This window comes from Orycteropus afer, unplaced genomic scaffold, assembly GCF_000298275.1.
Source record: "Orycteropus afer afer isolate SDZICR_OR568_19922 unplaced genomic scaffold, OryAfe1.0 scaffold00049, whole genome shotgun sequence".
NCBI classification, from domain to species: domain Eukaryota; kingdom Metazoa; phylum Chordata; class Mammalia; order Tubulidentata; family Orycteropodidae; genus Orycteropus; species Orycteropus afer.
Window position 1 is genome coordinate 8,042,898 of NW_006921636.1, and position 13,140 is coordinate 8,056,037.

At 55.6% G+C, this 13,140-nt stretch overlaps 1 protein-coding gene across 1 annotated transcript in view; it reads left to right on the plus strand.

The window, feature by feature from the left end:
* The window catches only part of PREX1 (phosphatidylinositol-3,4,5-trisphosphate dependent Rac exchange factor 1), a 254,992-nt gene extending 242,366 nt beyond the window's left edge, over positions 1-12,626 (plus strand). The window contains exons 33-40 of the mRNA XM_007938333.2: positions 1,260-1,359; positions 3,896-4,039; positions 4,132-4,246; positions 5,800-5,866; positions 7,539-7,711; positions 9,373-9,475; positions 9,742-9,809; positions 12,584-12,626. Coding sequence (XP_007936524.1) covers positions 1,260-1,359; positions 3,896-4,039; positions 4,132-4,246; positions 5,800-5,866; positions 7,539-7,711; positions 9,373-9,475; positions 9,742-9,809; positions 12,584-12,626 — 813 coding nt within the window. The remainder of the gene's footprint in view (positions 1-1,259; positions 1,360-3,895; positions 4,040-4,131; positions 4,247-5,799; positions 5,867-7,538; positions 7,712-9,372; positions 9,476-9,741; positions 9,810-12,583) is intronic.
* Positions 12,627-13,140: the final 514 nt, after the last annotated feature.

Sequence of the window (13,140 nt, forward strand, 5' to 3'; positions counted from 1 at the left end):
ACTGGAGGAGGAGGCTTCCTGGCAGAGAAGACAGAGGGTGCAAAGGCCCTGAGGTGGGAGCTTGCTTGTAGTGTTTGGGAACAGCATGGCTGGAACAGAGTGAGTGAGGGGAGATGAGGGCTGAGAATGAATCTGCCTTTGATACTTAAGAAGGAACTCTGGTAGCGCAGTGGGTAAGGCTTTTGGCTGCTAACCAGAAAGTTGGTGGTTCAAACCCACCAGTTGCTCCATGGGAGGAAGATGAGGCAATCTGCTTCCATAAAGATTTATGGCCTTGAGAACCCTATGGGGGTCGCTATGAGTCAAAATCAACTCGATGGCTATGGGTTTTTTGGTTGATACTTAAAGAACCACTTGGCTGCTGGGAGGGTAAGAGGCTGCAGAGGGCGTGTGAGGTGGTTTTTGTATATGCTAGGCAAAACGTTCAAACCCACCAGCCACTCCCTGGAAGGAAGATGGGGCAATCTACTTCTGTAGTGTTATGCCTTGGAAACCCAAGGAGGGGGGTCGCTATGAGTCGGGTCCGACTCGACGGCACGTAACAACAACAACAGGCAAAATGTGGGAGCTCTGGTAGCATAGTGCCTAAGGCACTTGACTGCTAACCAGAAGGCTGGCCGACTCGACGGCACATAACAACAACAAGGCAAAACGTGATATTCAGAGCATCCCATCTTGTACTTAAGAGTCCTGAGGCAGGTCCTTCATCACCCACATTCCAAGGATGTGAAAACTCCGGCTCCCGGAGCCAGGATTTGAACCCTGGCAGTCTGCCCCAAGGGCCTGGTCACCTCTAGACTGCTCTGCTTCCTCTGCCCCTCCTGTTTTCTCCCTTGACAGCCCTACCCAGGGCTCAGACAGGCAGGGTCTGCTGGCCCTGGGGAACGAGGCATTTTGGGGGTACCGATACCACAGCTGATGTCCCCCAGAAGTGGAGGCTGCAGAGGCACCTGCTTGTCTGTGTTGTCTCCTCTGCCACCCTGTGAGCCCAGGTCTGCTTCTGGAAGCCACAGCACCTGTCTGGTGGCCTTGGCGCCCTCTGCTGGCAGATGTTGTGCACAGGCACTTGCCTGGTGGGTGAGATTTGCTCACTGGCTTCCTGGAAAGCACAGCCCTGGCTTGGCCTTGCTCTGCATACTCGGCTGCTGGTGGCCTGGACAGGCAGCCGGCACACCACACCCTCCACCCTCCCTTTACCAAATGAGAACCCCAGGGAGGGGTGACATCTGAGACCCCTCCTCTCTGTTTTCTTCCTACAGAAGGAGGAGCAGACCATGCTAGAGGATCTCTGGGTGACCTTGTCAGAACTGGACAACGTCACCATCTCCTTTAAGCAGCTGGATGAGAACTACGTGGCCAGTGAGTGATTGCTCTCACCCTCACCGTGAAGGCCAGGGGTCCTGGGATGGAAGGGATCGCTCTGGGACCACCTGCCCTTCCCTTGCCTCCAGGCCAGCTGCCCACGGTGAACCTGCCCCCAGGGCCCTGGAACCCAGAGATTCAAGCCTCATGCTCCCAACATAAGTCTCAAAGCTGAACCCTGTGGGCACATTAGGAAAAGAGGGGTAATAAACCCAGCCATCTCCAACATCCTTTAAAAGAGAACAGCCTGTACCCAATTCCTTATAAAATTCCTCTCTAGAGACAGACATCCTTCTTTGGGGTAAAGACTTGATATACGTGTGTGTGTATATATATATGTATTTTTTTTTTTTTTTTTTTTAAATTTTGGTGAAAATATACACAGCCAAAGATAGACATGGTTTCTACATGGGCAGTTCGGTGATGCTGGTTCCGGTCTTCAAGTAGTGCTACTGTTCCCACTGTCCTTTTCCTCCACCATTATCTTAAACTCACTTCCCCCTAAGCTTCCCTTACAACCTTTTGAGTTGCCGTTGTCAGTTTGGTCAACATAGATTTTTGTAGGGACTTACACTGTAATCAATGAAGTTTTTCTTCCCTCATTTCTCCCTTCCTTCCTTCCCTTCTCCTTCCTTCCTTCCACTTACTCATCTGTCTGAATATCTATCTGTCCTCTGTCCATCCACCCATTCATTCATCTGTCCATCCACTCATCCATCCATGCATCCACCTACCCACTCATTCATCCACCCACCCACCCACTCATCTGTCCACCCACCCATCCACCCACCCATCCATCCATCCATCCATCCACCCATTCACCCATCCACCCACTGATCCACACATGCATAATTATGAGCATGTAATCTGTTCCAGGCACAGTGCTGGGCTCTGGGGCTGTGGTCTATACTCTCCTGGAGCTCACGGTCTAGTCCAGCGGGTTTTAGCCCTAGTTGCGTATTGGATTCATCTGGGTAGCTGTTCAGATACTGACGTCCAGCCCCTAAGATTCTGATTTAGTTTATGGAGTGGGGCCTGGGCATTGAAATTCTAGAAAAGACTTCCCAGTGATTCCTGGTTTGAGCACCACTGCTGTAACCAGGGTTTTGTCAGAGGTGGTATTTTCATTATAACTTCTTAAGGAGCCTTGTCAGACATTGTTTCCTTATCACCGTGTGCCCCATGAGGTTCACTATGTCTCTGCTCCTGTCCTTTATGTGCATCAGCACTTCATCTACAAAATGATGAAGGCTCCTCCACCCCCTCCTTAGAGCTCCTCTTCGTCTTCATGGGGCCCCGTTGCCCTGCTGAGAATGCACTCTTGTCTCAGAGGGATAGCCTCAGACCTTGCCCCTGGCCCTAGAGGGGTAACCTGAGACCTCCTTGTCCTCCTCCTCTCAGGTAGCATCCTGGACTAGACTCTGGAGGGACATTGGGTTTCTTTTCAGGAGCCAATTCCAGTTGATGGGAGTGGCTGCCCGTCTGCAGGACTGGTTGAGGTTGTCGGGTGCAGGGCTGTTCGAGGCTGTCTAGGTGCAGGCTGGTCGAGGCTTCCCATCTGCAGGGCTGTTCGAGGCTGTCTGGGTGCAGGGTTGATTGAGGCTGCCTATCTGCAGGCCTGGTCGAGGCTGTCTGGGTGCAGGGCTGGTTGAGGCTGTCGGTGCAGGGCTGGTCGAAGCTGCCTGTCTGCAGGACTGGTTGAGGCTGTCTGGGTGCAGGGCCGGTTGAGACTGTCTTGGGTGCAGGGTTGGTTGAGGCTGCCTGTCTGCAGGCCTGGTCGAGGCTGTCTGGGTTCAGGGCTGGTTGAGGCTGCCTGTCTGCAGGCCTGGTCGAGACTGTCCGGCTGCAGGGAAACTTGTTTGAGAGGAGTCACAGGGGCAGGAAGGCATTTTACCAGCCCTGCCCTAAGCTCGTCCTTCTCTTGGGTGTGAATAAGGTGTCAGTCTTGCTTGGAGGGCAGCTTTTTCCAGGTAGAGGCCCTGGGCCTCCAGCTGAGAGGCAGTAAAGCACAGGGGAAGCCCTGAAGACTGCCCACTCTCCCCTGGGTGGGACCCACATCAGGTCCAGAGTTAAGTCGTGGAAAATGAAGTAGGCGGGAAAGAGCTCAGAGCCTGCTCTGCCGAGGGTGGGAAGACAGGGCTGGCTGAGGCTACCCCATAAGGGTGGGAGGACAGGGAGGTCTGAGGCTGCCTCTCAGGTAAGAGGACATGGACGTTCCCGGATGCCCCCTGAGGGTGGGCACAGGGGTCTGAGGCTACCCCTTTGGGGCAAGAGTGCAAGGTCTAAGCCTGTCCCTCTGGGATGAAGAGGGCAAGGGCTTTGGGGTAGGTGGACGTGGAAGTCCCAGGTTGCCCCCTGAGGATGGGAAGACAAGGGGGTCCGAGGCTACCCCTCTAGGGTGGGGAGAACAGGCAGGTCCCAGGAAGGTGCTGTGGAGCCCCAGGGAAGGGAGTCAAACTGCCCCAGCAGCGGTGGGCAGGGCTCCCTCTGGCCTCCGTGGCGAGCCGCCCAGCTGCTCCTTGTCCGCCCACAGACACCAACGTCTCCTACCACATCGAGGGTGGCCGGCAGGCACTGAAGGTCATCTTCTACCTCGACAGCTACCACTTCTCCAAGTTGCCCTCCCGCCTGGAGAGTGGGGCCAGCCTTCGGCTGCACACGGTGCTCTTCACGAAAGGTGAGCCCCCGGGGGGCTGGGCGAGCCCCCGGGGCAGGGACCGCTGAGCACACCAGGACATCATCCCTGTCCTCCTGCGTCTCCCCTCATAGCTCTGGAGAATGTGGAGGTGCTGCCTCCTCCAGGCAGCCCAGCCGTGGAAGATTTGCAGCAGGAGATCAACAGTCAGTCCCTGGAGAAGGTTCAGCAGTATTACCGAAAACTCAGGTATCTGCCTGGGATGTGTGTAGGAGCAGGAATCCGGAAACCGCCTTGGGGAGTGGCCGTTAGCTTGGAAGGTCCCCAGTGTGGGAGCCGCCAGTCATTCTTGAGCACCTGCTGTGTGCAGCCCCTTTGCTTACAGGGGCTCACCAGCTCTTCCCAGCAGCCCTGCACCATTGGCCGTTCTAGCCTACCCTACAGATGAGGAAACTAGGGCTTCCAACTGGTTCACTCCTATTTGATCCCATGCTGAGAATTTCCGTTTTACCGCAAGATAGACTGAGTCAGACCTGCATTTTAACAGGCTCCCCAGGTGATTCTTACAGATTTTCTTGAAATGTAGATTCTGGTTCAGTCTGTCTGGGGGTGTTGTTGTTGTTGTGTGCCGTGGAGTTCAGACCGACTCATAGGGACCCCTCCCTGGGTTGCTGAGGCGGTATCACTATGGAAGTAGATTGCCCCATCTTCCTTCCGAGGAGTGGCTGGTGGGTTTGAACCGCCAGCCTTCTGGTTAGCAATCAAGTGCCTTAGGCACTATGCTACCAGAGCTCCTCTATCTGGGGTAGAAATGCAAATTCACAGAGGGGGTCTACCCAGAATGAACCAGTTCAAATTGCCAGAGGAAACAGGCCAGACAGCTTGCCCAGGGTCACATAGCCAGACAGTGGCAGAGCTGAGGTTTGGACCTGGGTCTGTTTGGCTTCAAAGCAGGCCCTCCCATCTGGAGTGACCTACCTGTTTCTTCCTGCAAGGGGGTGGGAGCCAGGGCAGGACCTTGGGATTCTTGGACCCTGTGAGTCAGGTATGAGCTCCCAGGGCTTCGGCCCATCAGAAGCGACCAGGAGAAGTTGAGAGAGCGGGGATCAGATAGCCCCCTGATACCACCTTGGAAACCCAAGGAGGGGTCGCTATGAGTCAGGTCTGACTCGAGGGCACAAAACAACAGCAGCAACATTCTTTAGCAGGAGTTGGCAAAATCCTACCCAGTCCTTGGTTTTGTAAATAAAGTTTTAATGAAACACAAGCACACTCATTCATTTACATATCGCCAGTGGCTCCTCTCATGATACAAGGATGGAGTTGAGCAGTTGCAATACTGACCATCTGGCCCATCTGCAAAGCCAAACATATTTGGTGTTTGGCTCTTTACAGAAAAAGTTTGCTGAGCCTTATACTGTAGGGGTAGATGAACAGTAAGCCAGTAAGCACAGAGCGTTGTAAAGGGGACGTGGTGAGAGGTGCTGGGAAGAGTATAAAGCAGCACAAAGGATGGAGAGTGAGTGGTGTGAGTGCTCTTTTGGATAGGGCAATCCAGAAAGGCTTCTTGGAGGAGGTGACATTAGGAGAGGACTGGAGGCCCCTTCTTGCTTTTCCCATGGGTCTGTTGGAGAAACAGGTGACCTTGGGTGTGGAAAGCTGTGCAAGGTGCTCTGGTGGATTTCTTTCAGAGAGTGAAGTGGGTGTGGAACAGCTGTGGCTGCAGAAGCTGGGCCGGTGGGAGGGCAGTGGGAGGATGGTAGGCGTTGGGGCCCACCCTCAGCACCGCTTTTCTCTCTCAGGGCGTTTTATCTGGAACGGTCTAACTTGCCCACAGACGCCAGCACCACTGCCGTGAAGATTGACCAGGTGTGTCCACCCTTCTCCACCCCTGTGTGAAACTTGACCGGGCCTGGGAGTTCTGGAGGTCAGGACTCAGCAGACAGGGCCGGGCAGAACCCCAGCTCCAATTCTGGCTGAGAAGCCCCTGAGGCCTTTCTACTGCCTCCTCCAAGAAGTCTCCCAGGATTACTCTCTCCCCATTCTAGGAATTCCAGCTTCTTTCTCACCTGCTTTGGAATTCCACAGATAACCTATTTAAGCTTGCGCCACTCATCATACTCTCTCATCTCCCTTACTCAGCTCAGGATTTCTCTTGAGTCTGGGGCTGCATGTGGGTCCAAGTAGGGAGCCCAGGCCAGATACAGCCAATGCAGTGTTGTTTTGAATTAGTTGCCATCGATTAAATCAAAAGGCTTCTCATAAAAACGGAAGTTTCCAGGTTGTCTTGAGAAATTGAGAGGTCTGGCTGCCTTGGACTCACATAGCCGCATGAGCAGTGCTGGGGGCCACTGGGGGAGGGGTGGCGTGTGCCTCCTCCTGACTCATTTGTGTTCCCTGCCTCTTACCCAGTGTTTCTCTCTTGACATCCTGGTTTCCCAGGCTCAGGCAGGGCCTAGAATTTGACACTTGTTTTGGGGTGCTGGACCTGGGGCTCCCAGGGAAGTGGTGGACCTGGCCCTGTGGGAGTTCGTGGTCTGGCTGACAAGTACCACTGTGAGGCAGAAAGTGTTAGCGAATCATGCCTCTGCATGGTGGTCAGGAAAAGCTGGGGCAGGAAGGCTCCTTCGGGGGACAGGCTGCTTGCGCTCATCACAGTGCATTTGGAGAAGATGGCAGAGGGTGCTGTGTTTGGGATTAGCTGGGAGCACACCTGGGCAAGTGAAGAGAATGAGGTTGGAAGCTTAGGCCTCAGGTCGATGGTGGGCATTGAGTGGCAGCTTACAGGGCAGTGGGGAGTGACAGATAGATGGTCCCTGAACAGGGGTTGTGGAGGGTAATTGGCCATAACCTTCTGAGAAGTCAGCTGGGAGGACACCTGCAGTAACAGAGCCAGATGGAGGGAGACATGGAAGAGGGGCCAGGGGGTAGGCTGGGAGGCATGCGGTCCTTCTCGCTGTGTCTGAGGGGTGTGCTCTCTCTTCCCTGTGTCTGGGGGTGTGGGGGGCCCCCCTCACTGTGTGTGGGGATGTGTGCCCTCCCTTCACTGTGTCTGGGGATGTGGGGCACCCCCCTCACTGTGCCTTGGGGTGTGGGGCCTCCCTCACTGTGTCTGGGGTGTGGGGCCTCCCTCACTGTGTTGGGGTGTGGGCCCCCCTCACTGTGTCTGGGGGTCTGGGCCCCCTTCACTGTGTCTCGGGTGCGGGGCCCCCCTCACTGTGTTGGGGGTGTATCACTGTGTCTGTGGGCCCTCCTCACTGTGTTGGGGTATGTGGGGCGCCCCCCTCACTGTGTCTGGGGTGTGGGGCCCTCCTCACTGTGTTGGGGTGTGGGCCCCCCTCACTGTGTCTGGGGTGTGGGGCCCTCCTCACTGTGTTGGGGTGTGGGCCCCCCTCACTGTGTCTGGGGTGTGGGCCCTCCTCACTGTGTTGGGGTGTGGGCCCCCCTCACTGTGTCTGGGGTGTGGGCCCTCCTCACTGTGTTGGGGGTGTATCACTGTGTCTGTGGGCCCCCCTCACTGTGTCGGGGGTGTGCCTCGCAGCTGATCCGCCCCATCAATGCTCTGGATGAGCTGTGCCGCCTCATGAAGTCCCTCGTCCACCCCAAACCTGGGGCCGGCGGGAGCCTGGGTGCCAGCCTCATCCCCATCTCCTCTGAGCTCTGCTACCGCCTGGGGGCCTGCCAGATTGTCATGTGTGGCACGGGCATGCAGCGGTGAGCACCTGGGACCCCAGGCCCCAAGTGGGAGAGAGGGGCGGTTGGAGGGGTAGGGCAGGGAGGCAGGGAGGTAGGTTCAAATTCTGGTTCTCCAGCTGTCCTTTGAGCCAGGGGAGCTTGCCCTCCTGGACCTCAGTTTGTCTACCTGTGACATGGGCACAGGAGGTGCTAGCAGGGCTCTGTGTTAGGGTGAGTGGGAGTTTGTGCAGCCTGGGTCTGTGAGCATGTGTTCAGCAGTGACAGTCGCTGGTCTTTCTTGGGGCAGAGCTGGCCCCTTGCTGTTCTGGAGCTCACTGGATAGACGCTGTCCCCTATCTGTCCTTGCCCCTGCTGTTCCCCAGGGGCGTGGATCGCACCTCCTCTGTGAGGTCACCCCTGTTTCGGTTTGCCCTGCCTCTGCCCAGCACCCGCCCTCTCTGCCTGTTACCGTGGCGCATACATGGTGCTTCACTTGTCTACTGTGTAATCTCTGCCACCCTTTGAAGTGCCAGGTCTGGGCATACCTGTCCTCTGCTCTCCCAGCAAGCAGAACAGTGCCTGGCACACAGCAGGCACTCAATAAGCGTTTGTTGATCAGCGTCTGAAGGAGGCGAGTGCTCACTGTGGACCAGCCCCCTTTGTTAATATTCCTCTCTGTTAACTCATTTTGTTCCTGAGGCAAGCCAGTGCTGTGAGGGGCTATTACGGGGTTCTCAGCTGGGGCTGCTACTTTACCCCCAGGGGAGATTTGATAATGTGCGGAGACATTTTTGGTTGTCACAACTGTGGGGAGGGGGTGTGCTCCTGGCATCTAGTGGGTGCAGGCCAGAATCACTGCTAAACATCCCACAGTGCACAGAACGGCCCCCATCACTGGTCCCAAATGCCATTTGTTAGTTGCATCCAACTCAGGACCTCATGTGGTCCTATGGGACCACTGCCCCATAGGGTTTCCTTGTCGTAACCTTTGCAGAGCAGATTGGCAGGTCTCTCTCCTGTGGAGCCCCTGGGTGGGTTTGAACTGCCAATCTTCCGGTTAGCAGCCAACCACTTAAGGCCACCGGGGCAATGTGCTAATATTATCCCTATTTTATAGTTAGGGAAACAGACATGGAGGCTAACTCACCTGTCCAGGCTCACAGGATAGTCATATGGAGAGACAGGATTTGACTCTACGGAGCCCAATTAGGATGCTCAGAAACAGATGTGAAGAGATGAACAGATGTGTCCGTCAGAAACCCAGCTGACAAGTTGTGAGACATGAACAGGGTCACTCCAGTCATTCACTCATTCATTCATTCAACAAATCCTGACAGAGCACTACAAGTACTAGACTCTGGGAATGTCAAAGAGAACCAAAGACAGAGGTCCCTGGTTGTGGTCCAGATATTAAGTCAGGGAAACACCTACTATCTGAGGTAATGGTGACGGCTGAGAGAAGAGCCAGGGAAGGGACCAAGAGGAGCAGGATGAGGTAGTTAGGGGAGGCCTCCCTGAGAGAAGACACCTGAGGGGAGGAGGGTAAGCTGGAGGCCCTGAGGCAGGAGTGCGGCCGAGGAGAGTGGGGGAGACGAGGCCGTGGGGCCTGTGAGGCTCTGGGGGGTGGGGGGTGGGGTCACGGAGGGCACCCCCCCAGGGATCTGCCTCCAGCCGTGCCAGCCATGCCATTCCTTCTGCAGGAGCACCCTGAGCGTCTCCCTGGAGCAGGCGGCCATCTTGGCACGGAGCCATGGGCTGCTGCCCAAGTGCATCATGCAGGCCACAGACATCATGCGGAAGCAGGTGAGGGGCTGCAGGTGCTGTGGGGGCACCCAGGCTGGGGTGCTCTGAGGGAGGGGCGGGATGACAGGACGCCAGGCTGGGACGCCGTGGGGGGGGGGGATGACTGCCCACCTTGGGGCTGGCAGTGCCACACATTGACCCTCTGTCGAGGGGGCCAAGGATGCCAGCATCAGGGCATTCTAGTTCCCTCCCCTGTCCCCACCTCACACACCCTTGAGTGCCCTGAACTGACGAAGCAGGCCCTGGCCTCACGGTTCTCTTTCCAGGGCCCCAGGGTGGAGATTCTGGCCAAGAACCTCCGGGTCAAGGATCAGATGCCCCCGGGTGCACCACGGTGAGTGGCCGGGCCCCTCCTGCCCCTCTCCTCCAGGAAGGCTGGGATCCCTCCTCCCCCACCCCTCCCCTCCAGGAAGGCTGGGATCCCTCCTCCCCCACCCCTCCCCTCCAGGAAGGCTGGGATCCCTCCTCCCCTCCAGGAAGGCTGGGATCCCTCCTCCCCTCCAGGAAGGCTGGGATCCCTCCTCCCCCACCCCTCCCCTCCAGGAAGGCTGGATCCCTCCTCCCCCATCCTTCCCTTCCAGGAAGGCTGGGATCCAGGTCCCAACCTCCTCATTGGTCCATCCCCCTGGCCAAGCATCTGGTGCCCAGCTGGGGCTTCACCTCTCATTTGCGGGGTCCCTGCTCTGGGGAAGGACAGACAAGACTCAGGCATTGTCTCCCCACGGAGCTCCTACTGAGGCTGGGAAGATGGGACGGCCCCCCGAAGTGAGCCATGTGGCGCTGATTGGTGTGATCACTGCCCGCCCACTGCCGCTGTCAGGCCCTTCAGTCCATCGGCTTCTGTCATCCCCGTGACTTCTCCACATTTTGCTTTGAACCCTTCTTAGGGTCCTCACCATGTGCTGGGCCCCTGTATGAACATGAACTCGTTTTCTGTCTCCTCTGTCCCCACTGCCCCAGTTTGACATCATATCTGCTCATGATTTTTAAATAACTTCTGTATCAAAATAGTTGGACTTACAAGAAGTTGCTAAAATAGTAACGAGGGTCCCTGTGTACCCTTCCTCAGCTGCCCCCAAAGATAACATCTTCTGTAACTGCTGTGCGTTGGCAAAACCAGCGGTACGATTCTGGTAACTTGCCCATAGACCTCTCTTCTGCTTTACTGGTTATTACATGCTCTGTTTTTTCATGTGCTTTTGAGTTCTTGTATGGCACTTAACTCGGTTCTAGGCACTGTTCCAGTCTCTTTACTTATGCTAATTCATTTAATCCAAACTGCCTCGGAAACCCAAGGAGAGGTCGCTATGAGTCGGGTCCGACTCGATGGCACATAACCACCAAACAACAACTGGGGCAAAGGCAGTATCACTACGGAAGTAGATTGCCCCATCTTCCTTCCAAGGAGTGGCTGGAGGATTTGAACCGCTAGCCTTCTGGTTAGCAGTCAAGTGCCTTAGGCACTGTGCTAACAACAACAGAGGCAAAGGACTGTTATCCCCAGTGGGCAGATAGGGGAGACTGAGGAACAGAGAGGTTACGTGTCTTGCCCAAGGTCACACAACTAGTAAATGGCAGAGGTGAGATCTGAACACAGGCAGCCTGGACCTAGAAGCCAAGCTTCTAACCCCTGGGCCACGTTGCCTGTTGTCTCCTGTTACCACGCAGCCACCTGTCTAGTCCCCCAGCCACTGAAATCACCATTCTCCCCACAGCAGGTCAGATACTCCCTTCCCTGCTTGAGAGCCATCAATGACCCCTTAGGGCTTGAAGGGAGTGCCCTGAACACTCCCCGTGCCGCCCTGACGGAACCTAGGCTGGCTCCCCTTGTGCTGCAGGCAAGCAGCCCTAAGGTCTACAAAGTGAGACAGCAAGGGGCAGACACCGAGTCTAGTTCACTGACGTTGTTGTTAGGTACCACGGAGCTGGTCCAGTGCATAGTGACCTGTGTACAGCAGGACACAACGCTGCCTGGTCCTGCCACCCTCATAGTCGCTGTCATGTGCGAGCCCATCATTGCAGCCACTGTGTCAGTCCATCTCGTTGCGGGTCTTCTCCTTTTTCGCTGACCCTCTGCTTTGCCAAGCATGTCTTTCTCCTGATAACACAGCCAAAGTCCATGGGACTCACCATCCGTACTTCTGAGGAGCATTCTGGCTGTACATCTTCCAAAACAGATTTGTTTGTTCCTCTGACAGCCCGTGGTATTTTCAGCATTCTTTGCCAACACTATAATTCAAAGGCATCAGTTCTTCAGTCTTCCTTATTCTTTGTCCAGCTTTCGTGTGCATATTAGACAGTTGAAAATACCATGGCTTGGGTCAGGGGCACCTTTGTGACATCATTGCTTTTGAACACTTTAAAGAGGTATTTTACTGCCATGAGTGTGGAAAAATGCATACACCTATATACATGTAAATAGTAGCCACAGAAACACACACACCTGCATGTGTATGTTTGCAAATGCTGCAGCCAGCTCTAGAAGGAGCAGAAGAAACGGGTTCCAGGGGCTGCTCCCAGGAAAGTGTGGGTAGAGCAAGTATTTTCCACTCCGTTTCTTTCTGTTGTTGATCTGTGATTTAGGAGACCCCATATGTTACAGAAAGGAACTCTGGTGGCATAGTGCCTAAGGTACTTGACTGCTAACCAGAAGGTTGGCGGTTCAAACCCACCAGCCACTCCACGGAAGGAAGATGGGGCAATCAACTTCCATAAAGATTTACTGCCTTGGAAACCCACAGGGGGTGGCTGTGACTCGAATGGACTTGGTGGCAGTGAGTTTGTTTTTTGGTTTTTGTGTTGCAGAGTGGAAGGGCTCCGTGGGGTCTTCCCGCCTGTGCTCTTTGTAACAGCAGGTTTTCAGGCCTTTCTTCTGTGCTGCTGCTGCTGGGTTTAAACCGCCGGCTCGTGGGGTGCCAGCTGCGCGCAAACCCTTTGCATCACCCAGGGACGTGTGTCTTTTTGTATCTATTGAGTTTATCTTTTTGTACCTATTGAGTTTTGTTTTCTGGGCATGAATTAAGTGGATAAAAGTTGAAATAATACTAAATACTAAGAGCCTTATGCCAGCCGCCAGGCACTTCCTTACTGTTTGCCCCCGTCCCCCAGGCTCTACCGCCTCTGCCAGCCGCCGGTGGATGGAGACCTCTGAGCCCCGAGCTGCCCCATGTTGGCCTGCGTGCTCTGGAGCCGGGATCTGGGGGTCAGGCAGCCACTCAGCCTCCTCAGGAGATGGTCCAGGCCTCTGCTGCCGCTGGCCCGGAAGCTGCCCCAGCCTCCTCCCCTGCTTCTGCGAGACCGAGCCTGTGCCCACTCGGGGATGAGCCAGCTGTTCGGCCCCTGGCTGGCACGTGCTGCCCACTTCTACCAGAAGAAGGGGTGCTGGGTGCCCACAGAGCTGATGGGTGCAGCCAGGGTCTCGCTTCTGCCCGCAAGCCTCCAGAGTACAGGGCGAACTCGTGGGCTCAGCTGGAGCCCTGCAGACACGGCGCTTGAGAGGATCAACCTGCACTTTTTGAAGCCACTGGTTTCTTTCTACAACCACATTCCAGGCCCCTGTCTCCTCATCTTAGCTTCCAGATCGACCCCTAACCCCGTACTAACCTGCTTGGTGGACCCTGAAGAGCCGGGCCTCTCTCGGAGAGGCCGAGGGGCAGGACACAGCA